Genomic DNA, 24,937 nt, shown 5'->3' with positions numbered 1-24,937 from the left:
ACTGGATCCAGTTGCCTCTCAGATCTTTACAACCTGTAGTAAATGGGAAGGTGTTATGGGTAATAATTGGCAAGATTTTAAGCTGCAAGAAGTGAATAACAGTGTCTAGATTAAGAGTGTTGTTGGCAAGGTTGTTGGGCTGTACATGACTCAGGTTCCTAATTAGAATGGTGACTAAATACATTGACCAGAGCACTGTTGGTGTTGAAGGTGAGTCAAGTACATTAAACATGATCTTGTATATATTACTGTCCCTACTTTATCATTGTCACTATTAATTTTGCACCTGTACAGGGTTTTTTGCATTGAACAAAGGCAATAATATAAAGTATTGCACTGTACTGTACAGCATAGGTTATTAGTTTTTTTCTATGCAAATGTGTTGGAGAAGGTACAGTAAAGTACTGTATTATATTAACATGTTATACTGTACTGTGTATTCTGTATTTTAATATTATTGTATCTGTTAAATCTTACTTAACCTAATTTAGGTGTACAGTATCTTGGTATGTTATGACATACAAGTATATAGATTTGGACCCTATTTGTCCATCATAACCATTTTTGGCCATTGTTCAGGTATAATAAGGCTTAATAGTATGATTTTCGACTATTTACAATGATGTGTATATATTCACACATACACGCACTTGGTGACATACTACTGTACTTTTGTTTCCAAGAATTAAATGACTCCCACCCATTTCTAATACTTTACAGAAGTACTGTAAAAACATTTTGCTCATAAAGTATTGGATAATCTTAAAAACAGTCAGTATTGTTTTCTTTTCTCTGTAATAAACAACTTACAGTTAAATGAGGGCTGGTCCACCACCTGTGTGTTGACGCACACCTTCACCGTGCATTTGTCAGGCTGAGCATCCACCACCTCATTATTCTTGTACAGTTTCCCGTCCACATAACAACCTGAGGAGTATAAATAAGTTACAACAAACAAAAAAAGGATATACAGTCTCTCCTCAACTTACGACAACCCGGACATATGACGACCATGGTCGTATAAAATATTTTTCACTTTACGTATTTTCGAGTCCCAACGTTAGTGATTGCGCTGTGTACTGACAAAGTTTTCGTTTGTAATTCCCTTTAAAATGGCTGGCAAGCGTAAAAGTGAGAGTTCTCGTGGCGCTAAGAAGAAAAAGAGACACCCATTTTAGAATTTCTATGTATTATTTTCGCCTTTTCGACTTACTGTACGACCAATTCGACTTACGACTTGGTCGTAAAAAGTAAATATTGTTTCAGGGTATGTCTTAAAAATAGAAAGGTGAAAGTGGGCATGACTGCCCGTTATGGACAGTGTGGACACAGCACACTGTATACAAAGCCTTCAGTACACAAGGAGGCAGAATGGCTGGTACTGCACTTGACCCCCTTCACTTCTCCAAGTTGTAAACTTAGGTACCCATTTACAGCTGGGTGAACTGAGAGTGCCTGGGAATTGAACTACTGTACCAACCTATGGAATAGGAGGTGAGAACTGTATCTACTCAACTGTTGCATTCCGGATACAGTATACAGTAGTATCTCCATTACCGGAACTGTCTGATAACCGTAATTTAAATTTTCTTGGGAAATCGTCCCCAAAGCTGGAATTTTCCGGAAAATTACGGCTTTGGAGATGATTTTCCGAGGGGTATATTTTCTGGAAAATTATGATAAAATTTTCCCGATACACAGAAAATTCTAGGGATGGGGGGTTTTTTCCGTGTTTGAGAGATGATAATTAGGCTCATTTTCCAGAAATTCCGTGACATTTTTCCATTACCCGGAAAATTCCGAGGATGGGGGATTTTTTTCCGGTTTTTAAGAGAGTCGTCTTGTTACCCGAAAATCTCTCATTCCCTGAAGTGCTCTGCACCAACTGTTCTGGCTAACAAGGATATCGCTGTAAAGTAAATTGCGCTTTTATCTTCTTCATACAGTTCCCAGAAGCTTCATCCTGTAAGTCTTTTTCATATTAATATTTCTTTCTCTAATCTGATTTATAGCTCTTTTGACTATTTTTTCTTTCTCTTATGATTAACAATTGGAATACGGGAAAGTGTAAACCGATCACTCACATCCCTGGTACTCGGAGCGGATGATCATGCCGTTGACGCAGGTATCAACTTGGCAGGAGTCAGTATCTGTTGTTTGGTTCAGAGTTACCCCACAGTTGATCATCTCCTTCTTGTAAACACAACCTGTGGCCATGAAACATAAATACTGTCAAACTTAACTTATGGTGTTGTCTCTTCATACAATTGATCATGAGCAGAAATTCAGGGGGTCTTAGGCTGGGGTGGCACTGGGATTGGTAAAAGAATAAACATATCAGACTGGATGAAAACACACACACACACACACACAGATAGCCTCACGTGCTGTACAGCCATTAAGTCCACAACCAGAGCTCCCAGGACCTCTGAAGTACTGTATGTAACTGAGAGTAAATGTCAGAAATTAATCCAACAAGATTCTTTGCAAACACAACTTTCATTCTTTAAAGAGATGGGTCTAAGAGGCGTCATTTGCCACTCAAGCCGAGTATTTAACACTGTGCTAATGTACTTGGACGCTATGATCAGCTTTTATCATTTAGACAACAGACATCATGATCAATCCCTTCAGTTGCTGTTACCTGAACTCACCAACTGAACATCCTCCTTGCTTGCCTTGTTTATCAGTTAAATGCTTCCTCTGACATATATCAGGGCAAAGTTTGTTACAAGAGTGTTCACCTTTGCTTAATGACCAGATCAGTAATTTGCTGATGGACTTGTATGTAGGACCATCACTACCGGACTCTGTGCCTAAACTTGACAGCTTGTACTCAGGCAGTGTGTTACCAATTGTGAAGTCTGACCTGAGGTGATTAAGAGGATATTCTAGTTCTCTTGGGGAAACAATGTACAGTAGAGGGGAATTTAAGGAAAGTTCTTTTTGGGAAGTTAGCATTGGTTATCCTTCTTTAGGTTTACACATAACATTCTTTCTTAGGGAATCTGGCATATAGCTGATTTTGAACTGGTTTGTTCGGTGGCAGCAATTTTGTATCAACAATAAATTTTGTACTAAATCGTAGCCAACTTCACCTGATAGTGACCCTTTCCATTGTGGACTTTCTCTCAAGTCATTATCCCAGCTGACACAACCTAGAGAGACTCCACACTGTACAACCCTCATGTACAGTGCTGAAGTTACTCGTGCTGTGTTAGGGAATAATTTGTAAGATTTCTCTTGCAATGGGATATTCCCTGATGAGCTGGGTCTTTTGTTTATAATATTAATGTATAATATATTTTTGGTCATCTTTAGTGATTCTTACTTATCCATCCAATCCAGACTCACACTTGGTGACAAACACAGCCAGCGGAGGCCTGTTTTACAGCAGACCAAGAAGGAGTGGAAGTGCCTGTAGTACTGTAAGTAGAATACTAACTTTTGGCACTGACATTATGTTAAAACAAAGGCTGTTTCAAATTGGATAGAAAGAGAATAGGAAGCAACATAGCACATCAGTATTACTCACAACAAGGCAGCTGTGTCTTCTCAACTTTGCTGGCCGTGCACCACAGCTTCCAGCAGTCATCCCCACCTGGCCCAACGTCAATTATCTCACCAGGGAAGTAGACCTCAGACTCATAGACGCAGCCTGGAAGTAAGTGATTTTGTTACTACAGGTACTACAGAGAAAGTTAGAAACAGACAGACAAAAAGATAAACCAGGAACTTCATAATATTAAGTGGCCACACATATACATTTGGTAAGTGTAAATATATTTCAAACTTATATTTATTTAAGATTTCCTCTTTTTTCTTTTCCTTTCATATTGAAAGAAATTTTTACAGTGTTCATAATGACTATACCAAGGGAGATATTTTAGTGCAAATTCCTGTCTGTTAAGATAAAATAAGATACTGTATACAAAACATCAAATTAAGTTTACAGCCTCCACTAAAACATAATGTTAACTGGCTGCAGGTGGTGGCATCTGTCAAGGCCCAGAGTGTATGAGCTGTGAGGGGGTCTTAACATTTCTTGACAAGAGGAAATTTCAAATATGGCTCCTTTGTTAACTTACAAAAACTGGGATTGAGGGGTATTGTGTTACTGTTGTGCTCCATAGGTGTTGGATTGTTTTTCATGTGTGTTGCATTATGTTATAAATCTATCTCTGAGTTTGTTGCAAAAGTTCTGTTGAATTAAGTTCTTCCAGGGATCTGACTGAGATATACTGTACTATATTAAGACCTTACTAAGTTGTCTATTACTAGCTACAGAAAGTTACCTATACTGTACCTAGTATGTGAGGTTCTCAAGTACCTAGTAAGCTATCTCCCTAGCCAACATATAAGACATGTACTCAGAGCTTTAAGTGACTTACATTCGTTATCGAGTTCAGTGTACCACTTGCCATTTGAACACACTTCCCTGGTACATTTGTCTTTATTCCCGTTGAGGCTGTATCCACTGGGGTACAGTTGTCCTTTGTTCTCACAGCCTGTCCATTGTAAAGCCACTTGTTGTTATTATATTCCTGAGTGATTAATTAGCTAATAGGGCCACTTGTAATGGGAACTGAATATTTGATATATAAATTTTTATCTCTTCCAAAGTCTTGAAATAAATTTAGCTTTTTGACGTCTATATTGTGACACGACAGAAGTGTTAGAGCTTCTATCTTTGTTTAGTTTTACTAGTTTTGAAGACTATAAGTTCACTGACAGTAATACCTCATAATTTATACAAAACAAAATATGAATGAACTTGTATTCAGGAATGAAACAAGTACGGTACAGAGAAAACACTTACAGTTAAGGCCAACATCTACGTCTACGATCTCCAACATTGGCCATACATTTTCCTGTGAATAGAATACATCACCAACAAGGGTTTTGGTTATTATGATATTCCTTAATTATCCATACGATAATAAACTATGAAGAGAAAAATAGCGAGAGCAAGCATGTGGGAACGAGGGAAAGAGAACGCAAGATACCAGTTGAGAAATAAGAGAAAAAGGGAGTACACCGCTGTATTCTCTACGTGCATAGGTTGCTGTGTTTTGCTGTGAGAGTCAGCTTATACAGTGTATATATTTATGTTCAATAAAAGTCGTACAAAAAATATTACCCATATGGAGAAGACCAGAGGTGTGGAAAGAATGTTTTCTTACTTGGGAAGTGAGTGTAGCATTATGCACGTTTTTATAAGAAGTAGAAATATGTTCCTGCATATAAAAAGATAGATTTCTTGTCCCATTATTGGTTACATGACAGTTCATTGCTGGAAACACAGGTGTGCATATGTTTTATATTTACATAACTGTAGGTAACATATCAGGTGAAGAGAATTTCATTACCACAGGATGAATAAAAGAGGAGTTTGCAACATGATTCACAAACTTATCCTGTCCAGTCCTGGCTGGCTGGAGTGTCTCAGAGTACAGTACAGTACAGTGCCACAACAACTGGCAGTTTAAAAGCAATCACCCCTCACACACTTGATAGGTTGAATGCTATCATTAAACCCAAAAGGTTTTGTACAATAGTTGTCATGTATTGTAATGACAGCACAAGACCAAACACCCGTGTCTATTCACTGGAAAATTTGGAATCTGCATTGAGATAAATTATTATTTTTAATTCATAAAGGAGAAATGTCTATGAGAACCTCCAAACACCCCTTGAATGTACCTCATTGAATGACTGAGTGAAATATTCAAGTACGGTGAGGCAGAAATGAAACAAAATGAATGACGTATATTGACTAACAGTTGTTATGTGGAGCAAGATCAAAGTCTTTGTAAGGTTGTGGTTCAGGTACAGCCTGTACACTAAAGTATTTAAAGTGTGTTCATGATATGTCTAGTGTTTCAAATACTGTAGACTGCGTACATTACATTACAGCGCACATTCTAAATTACTTACCGAGCCAGGCGGTGGAATGTGGCATGTCAGCTTGATGCACTTACTGGCCAGTGTGGACACTGTCTCCCCGTTGATGTACCACTTACTGTTGTACATACATTCTGGTATAACAGGAGACAAAACAGTATAGATGTTCTGAGGAAAAGATGTGTTTGGTCAGCAGGTTAAAGGTCATTGTAAGTGCTAAAGTTTTTAGTACAATTTATTTGTCTTTTCCATAAAGCTGAATTACTGTACTTGACAAGTAAGAGTGTAAAGAAACACAAATATAGATAAATATTAGTGGTACAATATATTATTATCATCTATTTTCCCAGTACAGTAGCTACATACAGTACAGTACAGTATAGTGAGATAAATGTACCACAAAGGGATGCAACCTGTTGAGTTTTATTCTTAAATAATAGTTTGTAATGTTAGTTGAGGCTGATGGTTGAGGGTTTGGTATTCTGTTGGGTCACATTTATCTATTTTTTTGGTCATATTCGTTTATTGTTCAATGTGAAATAAGTCAAGCAGGAGGCTGCCACCTCACCTCACTCTTACATGACACACACAAAAAAAAAGAAATAAAAATTGGAGACCACAAACATAGCATAAACAATGACCATAGAATAATCTTACTTGTCTGGTGCTGTGAGCAGTCAAGAAGAGGGTCCAATCCTTCAGAACATTTCTCAAATGCCTCTCTGTGTCCATTCAGTAACAGAGGACAGCATATTGAGTCCTTAGGCATGGTTTTTCCGGCACATTGTGTGGCCGCCATCACCACCACCATTATCGGAAGGTACTTGATGCACATTGTTTGTGCTGCCGCTAACCTGTCCACACGTGACCTTATTATAAAACAGCAAACTGTATCTATGACTCATTATATATAAACAGTACAGTACAGGGAGTCCCCGGGTTATGAACAGGTTATGTCCATGGACCATATTCGTAAGTCAGAACACTGTTAATTTCATAGGTTAAAATACAACCTCGCCCATACAAACAACAGTAATATCCCATACATAACAAATAATGTAAATACACTTATGTACCTGTAACTACTGTACAGTATGTAAAATGATGTTAAACAACATAAAATAATGTAAAAAATTAAATTTTAATTACCTTGACCACTTTGGATCACGTTCGTAAGTACGGGTGTTCGTAGGTCGGGCATTCGTATGTCGGGGACTCCCTGTACAGTACAGTATATACAAAGATTAGATAACTAAAATGAAAATGTACAGTATATTATTATGTTTTAAAGATCATAGTGTAAGTGATTAGATGTAATGATATGACTTACAGAACATGCTGAGAGAGGGAATAAAGTACAGGTATTGTAATCTTGTGTGTGCAGGGGCAGATCCAGGAATATCAAAAGGGGGTTGGGGGGGTGCTGTAAGCCCCCCACCCCAGACTTTTTTTTTTTAATCTGGCCAATATCATGGCCATTTTGAAGCCATGCACACTTGATATTTGGAGATATTCTGAAGTCAATAGTAAATACTTTTTACTATAAAAAAATGCCCGAGTACAATACTGCATTAAAGAAAAAGTATTGGAATTTTCTTGTGAAAAGGGGAAGATCCTGACCCCAGGACCCACCTGGATCTGCCCTTGGTGTGTGTAAGTAAAAATGCTCCCGGTACAGTATTAGCTGTAGATAAAGACACAAGACTCACCTGAGGAGTGAAGTGTTTATGGCCTTAGCTCAACACTCCTACCTCACTCACCTCTTGCCGCCTCATATTTATACTCACACACTTTCTCTGCCAGAGGTGAGGTGCAGTGCCAGGGTTATGTCTGTGACCCCAAATATCTCGATTATTTTTAGTTTTTAGCGCAGTAATTTGTGTGATTCGCAGAGATCTAAGCGGATTGTTCATGACCTCAAAACCCAAGGATTATATTACTGTGAATCCCATCAAAACAAACACTGGTGAGCCCTGTCTGTGGTATCCATCTCCCTGTATAACAAAGTGGCCAAAACATTACACCTGTTTGGCACCAACATTACCTCAGATATGAAAACTGCGAGTGAAAACAGTATAAACTTCCAAGTGTCGTTCAACGTCTCAATAAGAATTACCTGTATTGCAACATGTGGTTATTTTGAAGAAAAAATGTCCTTTCAATATTCAGTGAGTTGTTGTTTCTGCACTTTCTAAATATTGATTTACCATTCTCGTGCACGGAAAATGTGTGGGTTTTGATCACGTTACATAGGTACATGTCTTATCATATTAAACAATATCACCCTTTCCTTCCTGCAAGATAAGATAACTACCTATACTGTACAGTGTAATTAACATATGATATTGCTGCCTTATATAATCAAGTTACATTAGATATGTAACATTGCCTGGGGTAGAAAAAAAATATATTATGCATCTTAGAATCTGTGGCAAAAGTGTCAAAATATCAGCGTTATTAATCATGTCTTTCAGCCTCCTGGATATATGAAATAACATAAATATAATATACTAATGGATCACATGAAGACTAGACACCTCAGTTAATTTCACCTGATGATTAAACACCCTAATGCTAACCTAACCTCCCAGGTGGCATTAGGGTGATTCAGAATTAGGTGAATAAGCTGAGGTATCTAATCTTAAGATAATTTCGACTTTTTCAGGAAAATGTAGAGTTTTAATAACTTACAGAAAATTTTATTTTACTCTATTACTTTAGTGCATAAATACCTGTACTGTATATATATCTGTATATGTATTTCTACAATATACACAAAATAATACTGTATCTCTGGTAGCCGAAATCCTCGTTAGCTGGAACTCTCCAATACCCGGAATTGAAATTGGCTTGTAATTTTTTCAGAAAATTCTCTGAATTCCAGGCTCTGTGAACGAGTTTCTGAGGTTGAAAATCAGGCAAATTTTCTAGAAATTTTTTAGAAAACTTGCAGAAACTCTCTCCAATGTTTTTTTTTCTGGGTCTGGGAGCAAGTTCCAAAGATGAAATAATGCACAATTTCTGTAAAAGTCTCAAAAACTTTCCAAGTACAGTACCTGGAATAATCCTTGGAAGAGCTCTGCTACAATTACTCCAGTTAACGGAGACATAATAATAATAGTACAGTAATAATAATAACACATAATGATAGTAATACTGTAATGATAATAATATTAATAAAGTAATATTTATTCAGTATAATCATCATAGTACGTACTAATTTGTTAATGTATATATTATGTAGGCAGTAGTTGATGTTAGTATTATTAATAATATATAGGAGAGAGAATGTAAGACCTACCAGAATCTGTCTCCCTATAGATATATTATAAGTTATATTATAAAGTCATTCATATTGTATAAAATGTTACCTAAAAGAGAAATTCGGTCAAGAGTTCATAATGTTTCTAAACTTTATTTATGAAAAATTACAATTTCATGACATTTGAGAAAACAAGAATTATCACCATGTATAGTACTGTACTTGGCTGGTCTGCTTGTAAACACTCCTTCACATGTTGTGACGACAAACTTTAAAACACAAATGTGTCACACCTCACAAGGTTTACAATACTTGTGTGCAAATAACATCTTTTGTTAAATGAAATTTTGTTTGAAGTATTATTTCTGCAACTTACAGCCATACTTTTAGGCCTTTATTTGTTAGTTTTATAGAAAGGGTGATGCCAAGCGGTATAACAAAGATATTAATATACTACTGTATATATATATAATTAACCTAGTGTATAGATTTGATTAAATACAGTAGTAAATTTACAGCTATTTAAAAGCATAGATTTTTCCTCTAACATGTGTGGCTTGGCTGTGGTATTATTAGTACTGAACTGTATAGTATTATACAGTTGGCAAATCAAGACCAATGATTATTCAGTGTGTCGGGACATGACCCGGGCAGTGGTGAATTGTTCTGTTATTACTGGCACCCCTGGTGGAAGCTTTTGATCATATATGTGACCGGGTGAGAAACAAAAGATTTTATAACTGCTTGGGACTCCAACCCTTGACTTTACACATGACTGGGGTGGCTTACTTAGACACTGGGAGTCTTTTTTCTTCTACACCCAACACTGGTCTCTGACTAACCTTCTCTTCACCATGGACTGGGTAAGGTGTCTTGCTATCCTCATTACATCTGCTTCTAGGAATTATTTTCTTATCCTTCAGGACATACAGCTTGGTTACCCCATTCCTCTGGATGGCTCACAATACCGAGTGTGACCTGGCATTGGATAAAAGACGGACTAAATATTATCTTCCTCAAAAGGATGACTTTTTTATGATCCAAATTTTTTTAACTATTGTTCAATCTATGTTTTGTTTGACATGCTTTAATTTTTTATGCATTCTAAACTGTCTATTTTAATTGTGGACTTTCCAATTGCATTCTATGCTTTAAACTTGAGTTCTAAACATTTAAACTGCTCTTTGGACTACTAATTATGTGTTCTAAACTTTAAACTTGAGTTCTAAACTTTTATGTTTCATTTTGGATTTTCCATTTGCAATGTTAACTTTCCAATGTGTGCTAAAATTTTTCCTTGTCATTCAAAACTTTCTGACCTGAAGTTTCCATTTGTATAGTGATCCTTCTGTCAGCATTCTAATCATTCTTTCCACCTCATTATAAACTTTAGTCAGCGAGTTTGATTCAATTCTTAACCACTTGTGTACAGGATCCCGTCTCTGCTGAATAAAATCGTCTGGCATTAACCAAATAAAACATTAAAATTGGCGTCCCTTTACACAAGGGGTTAATGTATGCCAAACATAAACTTGAATGGTCAATATCTTATGGTGGAAATGAGTGCATTTGCCTCAGATTTTTTAAAGATAATAAAAAGAAGAATTTCCTGACCCTGTAAGTGACCTCGCAGGAGGAAGGAAGATAGCTAGATGGATGGATAAGTAGATAGACAGATGAATGGATGGATAGATAGAAGGAAGAACAGATAGATGGGTGGATGGATAGATATAGGTGGATGGATGGATAGATAGAAGGAAAAATAGATAGATGGATGGATGGAACGATATAGATGGATGGATGGATAGATAGATGGAAGGAGAGTTGGATGGATAGATGGATGGATAGATGGAAAGATAAATAGATGGATGGATAGATAGATGGAAGAACAGATAGATGGAAGAATAGATAGATGAATGGATGGACAGATAGATGGAAAGTTGGTTAACCAAGTAGGTCGAATAGATAATGGATAGACACCAACTAACTGACGGAGACCCTGACACAGAGACAAAATGAGAGAGAGTAAACGAAACAGACACAGGCAGACAAAGAGACAGACACTATGACAGGTGTCAGAGTAACCGAGACTGACAGACATGCACACAGTCAACGGTATATAGACAGGTTTCAGCAAAGACACACACACACACACACACACACACACACACACACACACACACACACACACACACACACACACACACACACACACACACACACACACACACACACACACACGCACGCACGCACGCACGCACGCGCACGCACACGCACACACACACGAGGTGAGTGTGTGGGAGAACATCAGTGTCTCAGAGGACTGTAGTAAGACAAGGGGGGAGTCTTCATCACTGTGAGCCGCCAGTGTGTGCAGAGGCACTGTAAAAGGAGGAGGGACGTCAGTGTGTGTGGAGGAGGAAAATTAGTGCCTAGAGGGACGCCGGTGTGTGTGGGGACGCTGGTGTGTGTGGAAGGACTCCAGATACCCAAAAAGAGGACGACACTTTCAGCCAAGCAGGTAAGTAAATGACTCGGCTTACCTGATACACACACACACACACACACACACACACACACTACAACCTGTAATTAGAAAGCCATACATAATCCTGAATTAAGGGAAGATAGACATACATACATACATACCAAAAAATTTAATAGTCAATTAGGTATATAAATGCTTGTTAGAATAAATTGTTAGGAGGGGCTGTAAGGTTTGGCAATGAGGATGGATTCTGAAGACGGGCTGTGGGGATGGGCTGTGAGGACGGGCTCTTGGGATGGGCTGTCGGGACGGGCTGTGGGGATGGGCTGTGAGATATAATGCGACTCTGAGAGGTACAGTAGTGATTGAAGGTGACCGCTTGATAGGGAGTCCTCACCCCTTACATAATAACCTCTCCACCTTCACCTCCTTCACTCCACCTCCATCCACCTCCACTTCCTTCACCCCACCTCCACTTCCTTCACCCCACCTCCTTCAACCCACCTCCTTCAACCCACCTCCATCCACCTCTACCTCCACCTCATCTCCACCCCATCTTCACCTCTATCCCCACCCCATCTCCACCCACCTCCACCCCACCTCCACCCCTGAACAGGCCAAGCGACTTTACTGTTTCATTTTTTGTCAAAAGTTAAAAAAAAAACAACAACAATTGAATTACTACGTGACTGTATCATTACTGATAAACAAGAAGAAGAAGAAGTAAGTAACTCTATATTCATTGCAACACTATAAATAATAAGTAACTTACAAGTACTAACTGTCTACTTATACTGTTTTAATAAATGTGTTGAGGTGAGATGTTAATTATTTGGTTGACACAAGTAGCTATAGAGAGATGCTGTACACTGAGGGTTTTCTCAATATTCAGGATATTGTTATGAAAGTAATTTGATTTTATTCTGTGTTGTGCGACCTTCTACAGCAGTCCCACGTGTCTCCCTCCTGCAGTTGGTGGTGAACTTACACCAGCTGAGTCAGGGAGGATGAGTGAGTCAACACCGTGTGAGCCACGATGCTGGGGCGCCATAATCCGACAGGTGAGTCATGGTCACGGAGTTAGAGTAAGGCAAGGATCAGTACTGAGTCACACGGTACTGAATCGTGAGTTATTTAATGACAGCAATATGTCTTGAAGGTCATGGTGTGTGTGTGTGTGTGTGTGTGTGTGTGTGTGTGTGTGTGTGTGTGTGTGTGTGTGTGTGTGTGTGTGTGTGTGTGTGTGTGTGTGTGTGTGTGTTTTTCTTATTAATGGGTATAGACGTGTGTGTGCGTGCATGTGTGTCACCAGTTAACTAATGTTGATCCTTCAGTAGAATTCAACTCACTTGCTCGACGGAGACACCTGGTGCTTCTGTAGGATCACCAATGTCTAGGGAAGGTCAACACAGCATGCTTCCCTGTTGAGCTCTGTGAACACATTGATGCTCAACTCTGCCCATTAAATTAGCTCCACGAGGGACAAATCTGAAAATGTGAACCAAACCAGCATGTAAACCGAACCCACAGGTGAACAGAACCCACAGGTGAACCGAACCTGGTGAAGGGGAGGAGGGTTGCTGCTGAGACTCGCAGAACAGGTCTTGATACCACTGAGAATGTCACCTGACCGGACCACCACTTTTATCACACGATGCTTAGTTGTTGCTTCCTCCTCTTCCTCTCTTCTTAATACTCCTCCTCATCCTCTTACTCCTTCTCCTTCCCCTCCTCTTCTTACCCCTCCTCCTCATCCTCTTACTCCTTCTCCTTCCCCTCCTCTTCTTACCCCTCCTCCTCTTCTTCTCTTCTCCTCCTCTTGCTATAACCATCAATGTCAGTCTTTCGTGTTTATTATTCTGTTCTTGTCTTTTTTTTCCTCAAATTTTCTTGTTCTCTCGATTTTTTCCTCTTCTCTCATCCTCCTGCATCTTAATCTTCATCCACTTTTGTTCTTTTTCTTATTATTGTTGTTGTTGTTGTTGTTGTTGTTATTCTCCCTCTACCTTCCTCGTCTCCTTGTCACAGGTCGCATGCGCCTTGGTGGTGTCGTCTACGATGCTACACGTCGGCTTGGTAATGGGATGGCCTGCAGTGTTGCCAGAACTACAGGCTGACAACACCACTGCCTTCAACCTTACCGACAATGATGTCAAGTGGCTGGGTGAGTACTGCAGGTGCGGGTGTGGGCGGCCTTCTTCAGGTGGGTGGTTAGAGGTGCTTGTGGGTGGTGAGAGACGCCTGTGGGTGGTTAGAGACGCCTGTGGGTGGTTAGAGACGCCTGTGGGTGGTTAGAGACGCCTGTGGGTGGTTAGAGACGCCTGTGGGTGGTGAAAGGCACCTGCGGCGGATTAGTAGGTACATGACACTCGTAAACCATCTTCACTCTGCAGCTAGACTGGTGAGGCACAGAGATGCATCAATATATTACCATGTTCTGAGTTTATATAAATAACATAATATAATGGATGAAATGAAAAGATCACCATCATAGACCTCTCCTATAAGAGTTTGTAGCACTTAGGAGTTTAACGCTGCTTGTGGTGTGGTGTGGTGTGGTGTGGTGTCTGAAATGTACCTGTGCGTCCTCCCAGTCATCATCCCAGATATCAACAGCCTGTGGACAAGAAGTAGTTCCAATAATCCCACTGAGATAGATATTTTGTTGGGATTTTGTATTTTGTTGTGATTTTGTTCGCTAATTTTAGGCATTATTTATCTCTACCTAAGACTAATTAATTTTTCTGTATCAATGAGTAATCACAAATGGTTTTTTTTTATGAGTTATGGAGTTTTTAGTTTACCTGTGAGACTTGATTATTATGTTGTTTATTAATGTTGATTGTCTCTTGTTACCTGAGGTTGTGTGGTTCCTGTGGATGAGATACGTGTGTTAATTACAAGGACATATATTAATTATAGTCTGGTGTATATTGTCTCACATTGATACTCTTCAAGTGTTGACTTAACTAACATAGATTTATTATTAGTGTTATTATTATTAGCGTTATACACTCAGTGAATGTCTTGCTCCTTCCCTTCCTCCATCCCTCTCCCCTTCCTCCAACCCTCCCCCTTCTCAATCCTCTCCCCTTCCCTCCAACCCTCTCCCTTCCTCAACCCCTCTCCCCCTTCCTCCAACCCTCTCCCCTCCTCCAACCCCTCTCCCCTTCCTCAACCCTCTCCCCCTCCTCCATCCCTCTCCCCTTCCCTCCATCCCTCTCCCCTTCTCCCCATCCCTCTCCCCTTTCCCTCCACCCCCCCCCCTCCATGCCTTCCTTTATGCATCTCTACCACCCAAGAGTAAAGTTGTTTAACCACAAACCTAACCTAACCTAACCTAACTAGTTTAACTTAACTTAGCTCTTTGGCTACAGGAGGTTCCCCTAAATTAAAGAAAATCGTCTGGCGGTAGCCAGAATAAAATGGCAAGTGTGGGAAACACAACGAAAAGATTAACTTAACTACTTAACTTAACTTAACTTAACTTCTTCGTCTTCATCCACTTTTGTTCTTGTTCTTTTCCTTCTTATTGTTGCTGTTCTTCATCCACCCTCTACCTTCCTCGTCTCCTTACCTTAACGTAACCTACCCCATCGACCATTGGCAGTATCGAGCACCGGCCTGGCGGGGATGGCGGGAAACCTGTGTGCTGGGACGCTGATGGAGACCTTGGGTCCTCGACGACTGCTGACGGTGCTGCTGCTGCCTGCCACTGTATTCTGGTTATTGCAAGCCTTTACCCCGTCTCTGGCCATGATATACGTGGGTCGCCTGGGGGGGTCCATGCTGGCTAGCATCATCACTACTATCACTTGTCCTCTCCTGGCCGAGCTGTTGGAGCCTGACTACCGTGGTCTGCTGTGCTCCCTGCCAGAACTTATGGTGTCTGCTGGTCTGCTGCTGGGCTATCTGCAGGCTCATCAGCTCTCCTGGCAGGTGGCTACAGCGGTGTCTGCTGTGCCTCTTCTGCCACTCTGTCTGCTGACGCTTGCTGTGCCAGAGGTAGGTGTGTGTGTGTGTGTGTGTGTGTGTGTGTGTGTGTACTTAGGTGTTGCTCTGGTGTAAGTGTAGGCCTCTTTAACAGTGTGAGAGGAGAATGGAAGCATGTTTGTGTATCAAGGTGGTGTTGTGGTAGAGGAGGAAGAGGCAGGGAAGGTACTGTATATGGTGGTGGAGGGGGAAGTAGAGGTATATGGTGGTGGTGTATGGGTAAAATAACACCCTGTAACCTCCTGATGACACTCCCAACAGTCTCCGTTTTGGTTGGTGCGTCGAGGTCGGATTCAGGAGGCCGAGAGGTCCTTACGTAAGATCCGGGGATCCACCAGATACAGGCAGAAGGACGAACTGCCTCAGATACGCAGGAGCATTCAGGAACATCCCCAGACCACTGTTAAAGACCAGGTAAGATTGTAGACCACTTTTAGACTCCTTGTGTACCTCTCCACACCGCTATCACAGACCAGATAAAGGGAGAATATATAGAATGATGTCAGTGAATCGGAGAGAAGTGGTTATTAGGGAGAAGAAATTAGTTCCTATGTAATTTTGTAGCTGTTTCTCTTTTTCACTCCAGGGTAATGAATGTTTACCCCCTATAATGCAGGTGAAGCAGCTATGGGCGGCTCATCACCTCAAGCCGGTGGGGTTGTTGGTGGCGGTTTTCACCCTGAGGGAGCTTGGAGGCCAGTATGCCGTCTTCTCCTATACCATCTACCTCTTCCAGTATGCGGGTTTGCATCTCGACGCCTTCACCTGCACTATCCTGGTGGGTGTGGCTCGTCTTGTGGCCACCGGCGTGTCTGCTATTTTCTTAGATAGAATCGGGCGTCGACCTCTCTTGATCACTACCAGTGTTGGCTGTGCCGTCTCAGCTGCCATCGGTGGTGTCTTTCTCCTGGTGGATATACAGGGGTCGTCATGGATACTTCTGGCTGCCGTCCTGGTATTCGTTCTGTCCTATGGGTTGGGTGTTGGTCCCATACCTTGGGTGTTGCTGGGCGAGCTGCTCCCTACTCCAGTCAGGTCGATTGGGGCATCCATTACCACCTTCTTCTTTGCTTTGATGTTGTTTCTGGTGGGCTTCGTGTTCCCAGAGTTGGCGAGGTTAGCGGGCACTGGGGGAAGCCTCTTGGTCTTCGCTGCTTTCAACTCTATTATGGCGGCAGTTGTGTGGATCTTCTTGCCAGAGACAGGTGGCTGCTCCCTCCACCAGCTGCAGGGAATGTTCAGCATTACACCACCTGTGCGTCCACTACTTGATGTCACCACCATAACTGACTCTCAAGAGGAGACACCAAGCTTGGACCAGCCATCCTAGTGAGCCACACACCCCTCATCATCTCTACTAATATACAGTACTACTAACCCGCCATGGTGGTTCATATATCTCACTACATTATACCCATATAACTAATCCATTATTACTCCAAATATTGTAAAGTTATTAGTATAATTTGTGTACTAATGTCTGTAGAATTTGTTAATTAAAAATACAGACATTTTAAGCTCACTTTATTATTTTATACACAATTAGATATATAATTAAATAGATAGATAGATAGATAGATAGATAGATAGATATTCAATATAATTGTCATTCCAGTTCACATTAGCTCAACACGTAAATGCTGTTCATATATACACTCATCTGTTTTGTATTCCATTAACTTTCCATATATTCCCAGCATCATTTAGCAACTTTTTTCTTTAGTGTCAGTCAGCTGGATATTCTGAGTAACAGAAATACAAGATATTAGGAAAAAAAAGATGTCTGTCTGTCTGTGAGTGTGTGTGTGTCTGTCTGTGAGTGTGTGTGTGTCTGTCTGTGAGTGTGTGTGTCTGTCTGTGAGTGTGTGTGTGTCTGTGAGTGTGTGTGTGTGTGTCTGCGAGCGTGTGTGTCTGTCTGTGAGTGTGTGTGTGTCTGTCTGTGGTGTGTGTGTCTGTCTGTGGGTGTGTGTGTCTGTCTGTGAGTGTGTGTGTCTGTCTGTGAGGTGTGTGTGTCTGTCTGTGGGTGTGTGTCTGTCATGAGTGTGTGTGTCTGTCTCTGTGAGTGTGTGTCTGTCTGTGAGTGTGTGTGTCTGTCTGTGAGTGTGTGTGTGTCTGTCTGCGAGCGTGTGTGTGTCTGTCTGTGAGTGTGTGTGTCTGTCTGTGAGTGTGTGTGTCTGTCTGTGAGTGTGTGTGTCTGACTGCTCCAGCGATAGTGGGAGATGGATAACAATGTCAGGGAAGCCAATGACATGTGTGATTCAGATAACTCTAATCAATTGACAATAAATATTAAAAACGAACACAATGACGAGGTAACCATAGTTTACTGTAGTTTTAATTTACGTATTTTATAATTACATTACTCAAGGAAATGATCAAGTTTATAGGGTAACAAACACAATTGAACTAAAGCACCTTAGCTAATCCTACCTAACCCCAGGAGAACCTTTTATTCACATGTCAACCTAACCTAACCAAGACTAAAGCCATGGCATCTTTTTTTACAGGCAAATTTTAGTGTTTGGGGGAACCCTGGTATTTTTTTCACCTAATTGTAAGTCACTGTCAGTTTCGGCCGCTTGTGGTGCTTCATTGGTCGACGTGGTGCAGGAATGGGGGGCCTTCACGACACTGGTGGGTCTCAGTGCTGTCACCATCCTCCCAGTGGCTCCAGCTATCTCTCTGCTGTATGCTTCTGGTGTTGAGGCCCCTGGGGATACTCCCTCGTTGGAGGCAGGTCTTGCGAGATCATCCCTGGGATGACTTGTCGTGGGGCAAGTGACGGGCCCGTCGACTTCGGATCCCTCTTCTTCCTCAGCGAAGTCCACTGCTTACAGACGGAGCAAGAATATAGTGGGTGCTCCTGTCTAAGGGCACTTTAAAGCCCCATGAGTAATAACACTGTTCCATCTCCTTCATCTCCGTGGCTTAAGGGAAAGCTGCAGGAGACCATGGTTGGCTTGTACTCTACCCCTCCCCCCCAGGGGATACTCTTATAGATACTGTACCTCTCAGGGTGTCTCTTTTAACCTTTTTAACGTGACCTCTCCTCTGCGAGTACAGTAGTTGCTGTTCAGCGCCACCTGCGGCGCACATACACTTTGTGTTCTCTCGACCTTCTACCTAACTCACCGGCTGACAGATGGTCTTCTGTCTCTGGTCCGTCTACTTCCTCCCTGTTTTTACTACTTGGTGATTTAAAGGTCGACACACCCTATGAGTTGACACTGTCACCAATCCCAGGCGAGCCATGATTGTTTCCGTGGTCGATACTATGAGTCTCTGTATCCTCAACACCGGTGACCACACATTACCATGTCCAGACAGACACGACCTCTGTATGTAATTGATCTCTCCTTAGGTACTCCTGACGCCCTACACATGGGGGGTCATGGGAGATCTCCGCAGGAGTGATCATTATCTCGCCCTCCCCCGACGTCCTTCCGTCACCATCTGTTCTTCGCTGCCCCCCCCCTCCCCTCTCCCTCCCCTCTCTCCCCTTCCCTTTTCTCTCTTTCTTCCACCTCCCCCCCCCTCTCTCTCTCACATGGAAAACGATAACACAACTCCACTCTAGGGAATGTTAAATCTGTCTCAATGTATCAATAAGATCTATGGCTCCCTAGCCCCCCTCACCCCCACCATACTCCCTACACCCCCTCACCCCCACCATGCTCCCCTGCCCCCCTCACCCCACCATACTCCCTAGCCCCCCCCTCCACCTCTGCCCCATACTCCCTAGCCCCCCCCTCTGCCCCACCATCTCCCTACACCCTCTCACCCCCACCATGCTCCCTACCCCTCACCCCCACCATACTCCCTAGCCCCCTCCCCCCACCATGCTCCCTGACTCTCACCCCCACCCCCATACTCCCTAGCCCCCTCACCCCCCACCAGCAGCCTCCTGGCCCCTCTCCCTGCTCCTAGCCCCCTCACCCCACCATACTCCCTACACCTCACCCCACCATGCTCCCACCCCCTCACCCCTACCCACTCCCTAGCCCCTCACCCCCCCTGCTCCCCCTCACCCCCCCACCGCCTCCCAGCCCCTCACCCCCACACCATGCTCCCCAGCCCCCACCATACTCCCTACACCCCCCATCATAACTCTCTTGCTCCTCCCTCCCCCAGAAGCCATGCATTAAGAGCCATAAAACTCCCCTGGCTGCCTCACAATGATCTCTGGACGATTGGCTCCACCTTAGTTTATTCTACCTGATGATTAAACACCTTGACACTACCTGAGGGGGAGGTTAGGCTAGGTTAAGGTGAGGGGGGGGTGACGGTTCAGGTGATCGCCTCAGAACAGGTGGACATTAGGCACAGTAGCGTGAGAACCAAACATTACTACAGTACTAACTGATCAAGGTACTGCAGCGGTCAGCCAGTCTATTACAGCAGTACAGTCACCCGACAGAGCTGTTATTCTCGCAGTCATAACTTGTGTAATCTTACGTAATAGAGGTCATTAGGCAAGATGGCGAAATTTATGTTAGTTCTGGGAATTCTTCAAGACGATGATGTACGTACGTGTGTGTGTGTGTGTGTGTGTGTGTGTGTGTGGAGGATAAATACAAAACACTTCCTTAATTACAGTCACACACGGGGGTAATATTCACTTCAATATTTATGAAGGTAATACTACGACACATTTTGCCTCGGTAATAATGTAATACTTTCTACACCAGTACAGTAATAATGACGTAATACAGTACAGTAATGTGACGTAATACAGTACAGTAATGTGACGTAATACAGTGCAGTAATGTGACGTAATACACATCTATGATAACTACCTGAAATATCTAACACATACTTACATAATTAACCTTATATGATTAGTCCTATACAAATTAAACAGATAGAATAACTTATATATAAAACTTAACTATATACAAACTATAAACCTCATCTATTAATACATCAGCCCATCGACTATAAAATACCACAACACATCGAACCATCACCAAACACGCTAATAAAACCCATAACATTAATACCGAACAAAAACCTAAAAGTAACAGGGATTTTATATGTATTTTATTTACGCGCGAAATGAGAGAGAAGACAGTGTTATAGGGAGACAAAAACAGGGAGGGAGACGAGCCATAAGGGAGATCAGATGGGGATTAAGATAGGGAGAAGAAGCCTTAAGACCTGGACCAGCTTTATGTGCACTGTATAGCTTATGGTGTGTTAGAGAGAGGGAGAGAGGGAGAGGGAGAGGGAGAGAGAGGGAGGCCATTCCGTATTTGGGCAGTGAGATGGGATGGAATGAGAGAGGAGAGAATTATATGTGTGAAAAGCCTCAGCTGAAAGAGAGGATCAGTCAGTCCTTTATAACACACACACACGCACACACACACACACACACACGCACACACGCACACACACACACACACACACACACACACACACAAAATGCACATGTGATTATGATAATGAACAATTTACATTTTTTGAACTATTTCGGAATGACAAATTAAATGAATGTTTAATTTTTATTTACGAAAAACATTTTAAAATATGCGAGCAAATAAAGATGAATGAGTCAGCAGTTTTATTACGTGTAACAGACGAGTCAGATAAGATTATTTTATACTTTTACTGTCTGTCTGTCTGTCTGTCTGTTTGCCTGTCTATGTTTGTCTGTTTGCCTTGTCTGTCTGTCTGTCTGTTTGATGTGTGTCTGTCTGTCTGTCTGTTTGATGTGTGTCTGTCTGTCTGTCTGTTTGGATGTGTGTCTGTCTGTCTGTTTGGATGTCTGTCTGTCTGGATCTTTATGCTTGTATATTTGGATGTCTGTTAGTCTGTATGTCTTTCTGTCTTATGTCTGTCGTCTTGACTTAGTATGAACCTGTGTTTAGCAATAAAGATCAAATTTTTCTAATAGTCTCTCTCTCTCTCTCTCTCTCTCTCTCTCTCTCTCTCTCTCTCTCTCCCTCTCTTCTCTCACAATCTCTCACTGTCTATAAAACTTCACAGTGGTAAATAAAGGTCATTCTCACTCCCAAACTTCCTCCCCAACTTTCGTCTCTTCCTGATAAGTTTTTCCCGCCATCTTGTTTTTACCCTAAATGTCTGATTTTTCCCTAGATGGAAGGATTTTGTACTATTTATAAGGATTTTCCCCAATTACAAGGATTTTTTGACCTAGATAGAAGATTTTTCCGCAACTAGAAGGATTTTGTACCTATTTAGAAGGATTTTTCCCCAATTAGAAGGATTTTGTACCCAGGAAACGTAAATATTACTAATAAATACAATAGCAAGTATTTTCTAATTAATTAATCGAGCAATAACAGGTATTTTTAATAATTGAGCAATGACGTATTTTTAATTAGTTACTTGAGCAATAACATTTTTTTTCATTAATAACAACAACATGAATCATCCTCCCATCATCTGTAAATTTATTGTACAAAATCATAATTAAATTTATTCTAGTGAACGTTAATATATTACGTGTACTGTGAGCGTTAAATCTAAAAATAAATTATATATTCGTCAATGTTGAATATGAAGAGTAAAGACAAAGACTGAACAAAAATGAGGAGGCTACAAAATGCCACAAGTTTTAATTACAGCTCAAACTCACAGTGCAAATTTGCTTGCAGTCACGTACAGTTGTGAGGAAAACAGAAATAGTTTAGTTGAAAGCGGAAGCAAGCAAGCAAGCAAGCGAGCAGGGTGGGGTCGGGATTCTCAAGGGGCCATACTTTGTTTTTCTTCTTCTAAATAGAAAATAAGAAGGAATGTATTTAAAGATTTCATTTCGGGTTTTAACATAGTGATGAGATGTTCAACAGAGCGTCTAATGAGTCGACTTTAGCTACCAACACAATCATGATGGTCAAATGAGAGTCTAAAGTCCACCAAAATAATTATATATGTTTTCTGAATTTCGTTTCTTATCCCATGGCCGCCAAAATTATTCCTAGATTAACATTCCTGCTCGCAAATGGTAACACTGACTCATAAATTTTCCTCTCGAGTCATGGATGGTAACATTTTCCTTTATGCTGATAGGTGGCGCTGGTAACTGCTTATTTTTTCAATTGTTTATTCCTTGATAGAGGAAGCGGGATCCTAGTGCTGTCACTAGGTACCCCTGTACAATGACACCAGAAGCATCTGGCAAGTGTGACAAGTATATACAGTATAAATATTATATAGGGGCTTACTAAAGCCTAAAGAAGGAAGGATATTCCTTTAACACATAATCAATATTATTTACAAAATATCTGGCCAGTATGGGGAGGATCATCGTGTCTCCGTCAGGGGGTCGTGGAGTGGTGGTCCAGCAGGCGTCACGGAAGCGTTGTGTGTGGGGACATCTTAGGAGGTAGTGGATAAGGGTGCGGCTGTCGGGTCTTCTGCATAATGCACAAGAGCGTTGCTCAGGGGATGCGGGGATACCAATCTCCCAAGCAAAGTCATACCCAATGATGATACGGGCAGCAATCACGTCCCCTTTCCGCGACCCTTTCCCGTAGACGTACGAGAGGTCAGGAAGTTTACGGAGGACATCGTACCAGGTGGGCGGGGAGTCCAGGGGGATGGCTGCTTCCCGAGCTTCTCTCTGTTTGCGGCGAATTTGGGTCCTAATCTGTAAGAGTGTTCGAGGAACAACGTAGTCAGGTGTGGCCTTGTTGCAGCCAGTCTTGGCAAGGCCATCTGCTGCCTCATTCCCCAAGATACCGACATGACTGGGTATCCATAGGAATGTCACAGGACGGCCTGCATCCTGAAGTGTGGATGTTAACCCTCGTATTCGGAGGATGAGGTCCTTATTTTCCCCTGATCCAAATGCGATCCCGTCGAGAGCATATGGTTTTACTTCACGTTCATAGATGGAGTTGATGTTTGTTTACCTTTGGACGTTACATTCCCAGTTAGAGTTAACATAAAAGGTGAAATTTATATGAACACACTGTATATGAAAAGGAAATTTAGATATATACATCCTGTTTATATATTTATACCTATATACATTTTGAAAAGGTTTATATAGGTTAGGTTTTGCGTATTCATTACTTCAATTCTTTTATATAAATTTCTTACAAAAAAAGACAATCGAATACTTTTACAATTAGAGTGTTCGATCATACGCCCTCAAATTCACATAATTATATCAGTAATGACGCCAGGATCATTATACTCAACATAATTATGATCGACAATGACTAGCCTTCCCCCTCAGTACATCAATGATTTCAACATAATCACACCACTCTTAATGAGATGGTCTCGAGCGTCCTATCTCTCACCCTTTCTCTAATTTCTCTTTGTTTCTCCTTTTCTCTCTATCTCTCTTTTCTGTCTGTTTCTCTTTCTTTTTTTCTTTCTGTCTGTCTGTTATACTGTATATCTTTATCCATTATTCTCTCTCTCTCTCTCTCTCTCTCTCTCTGTCTCTCTCTCTCTCTCTCTCTCTCTCTCTCATAATCACAGTGGCGGAGCGAACAAACGACAAAAAACAAAAGATAAACGATAACAAAAACAAAAGATAATAAAAAAAATATACAAGTAACAAATACAAAAGATAAACAAACAAAAAAAACAACAAATCAACGACAACCAAACTAGAGAAGAAGAAGAGAATAAAACGGAGGGAAGATGTAAAACAGAATAAAGGAACATAGAAGAATCTTTAGCTGAATGACAGAAAAATAATGTGTTTACTTTCTGTCCCAAAATTCAGGGCTACAGAGGTAGCGAGAAAATTCACCCCTCACCCCCCCTCTGTACCGATATTCTGAAGGTTCCTCGAGTAGCAGGTTAAGCTCCATAACCATATGATGTTTCCAGAGTAGGTTCCTACCAGAAGCCCCGGCTGGGCCTACCACCACCAAGCCCCGGCTGAACCCACCACCACCACCAGGAAGCAGCTAGACCCTACACCACCTGGCCCAGCTGAACCCCACCACCACCACCAGAAGCCCCCAGCTGAACCTACCACCACAAAGCCCAGCTGTAGACTTACCACCTGCAAACCCCGGCTAGACCCACCACCAAGCCAGTTGAACCCCACCAAGCCCCAGCCTGAACCCCACCACCACCACCAGAGCCCCGTGAACCCACCACCACCACCACCAGAAGCCCCGGCTGAAACACCACCACCACCAGAAACCCCGGCTGGACCCACCACCACACAGAGCATAGCGACTCGCCACAAACCCCAGCTAAGCTCCACCACCATTATGAGGTTTTCCGGCTAGGATCTGTAAACTGGATCACATCTTTTTCATGAAACTCTTACATTCTTTTTATTATATCACGTTATCTGC

General features: G+C 41.6%; 1 protein-coding gene across 3 annotated transcripts; it reads left to right on the top strand.

Moving 5' to 3' along the window:
* Positions 1-3,344: 3,344 nt before the first annotated feature.
* Positions 3,345-17,161, top strand: LOC121867509 (facilitated trehalose transporter Tret1-like). 3 transcript variants are annotated; one of them, XM_042367476.1, is made up of 6 exons: positions 3,345-3,428; positions 12,627-12,715; positions 13,683-13,818; positions 15,265-15,659; positions 15,909-16,061; positions 16,264-17,161. In XM_042367476.1, exons 2-6 carry the CDS (start codon positions 12,662-12,664, stop codon positions 16,975-16,977), a joined length of 1,452 nt encoding a protein of 483 aa, XP_042223410.1. In that variant the 5' UTR covers positions 3,345-3,428; positions 12,627-12,661; the 3' UTR covers positions 16,978-17,161. The 3 variants fall into 3 exon arrangements, with proteins under 3 accessions (XP_042223410.1, XP_042223411.1, XP_042223412.1); XM_042367477.1 differs by lacking the exon at positions 3,345-3,428 and adding an exon at positions 11,515-11,687; XM_042367478.1 differs by lacking the exon at positions 3,345-3,428 and having other exon boundaries at positions 12,249-12,715.
* Positions 17,162-24,937: the final 7,776 nt, after the last annotated feature.

This window comes from Homarus americanus, unplaced genomic scaffold, assembly GCF_018991925.1.
Source record: "Homarus americanus isolate GMGI-L3 unplaced genomic scaffold, GMGI_Hamer_2.0 scaffold23598, whole genome shotgun sequence".
Classification (NCBI taxonomy): domain Eukaryota; kingdom Metazoa; phylum Arthropoda; class Malacostraca; order Decapoda; family Nephropidae; genus Homarus; species Homarus americanus.
The sequence above is the reverse complement of the archived record's forward strand: the minus strand, read 5'-3'. Positions and strand labels throughout refer to the sequence as shown.

Coding starts and splice junctions, on each gene's coding strand:
- LOC121867509 (XM_042367476.1), top strand. CDS start 12,662: ATGAGTGAGTCAACACCGTGTGAGCCACGATGCTGGGGCGCCATAATC. Junction 12,716..13,682: donor GGGGCGCCATAATCCGACAG/GTGAGTCATGGT, acceptor TCCTTGTCACAG/GTCGCATGCGCCTTGGTGGT. Junction 13,819..15,264: donor CAATGATGTCAAGTGGCTGG/GTGAGTACTGCA, acceptor GACCATTGGCAG/TATCGAGCACCGGCCTGGCG.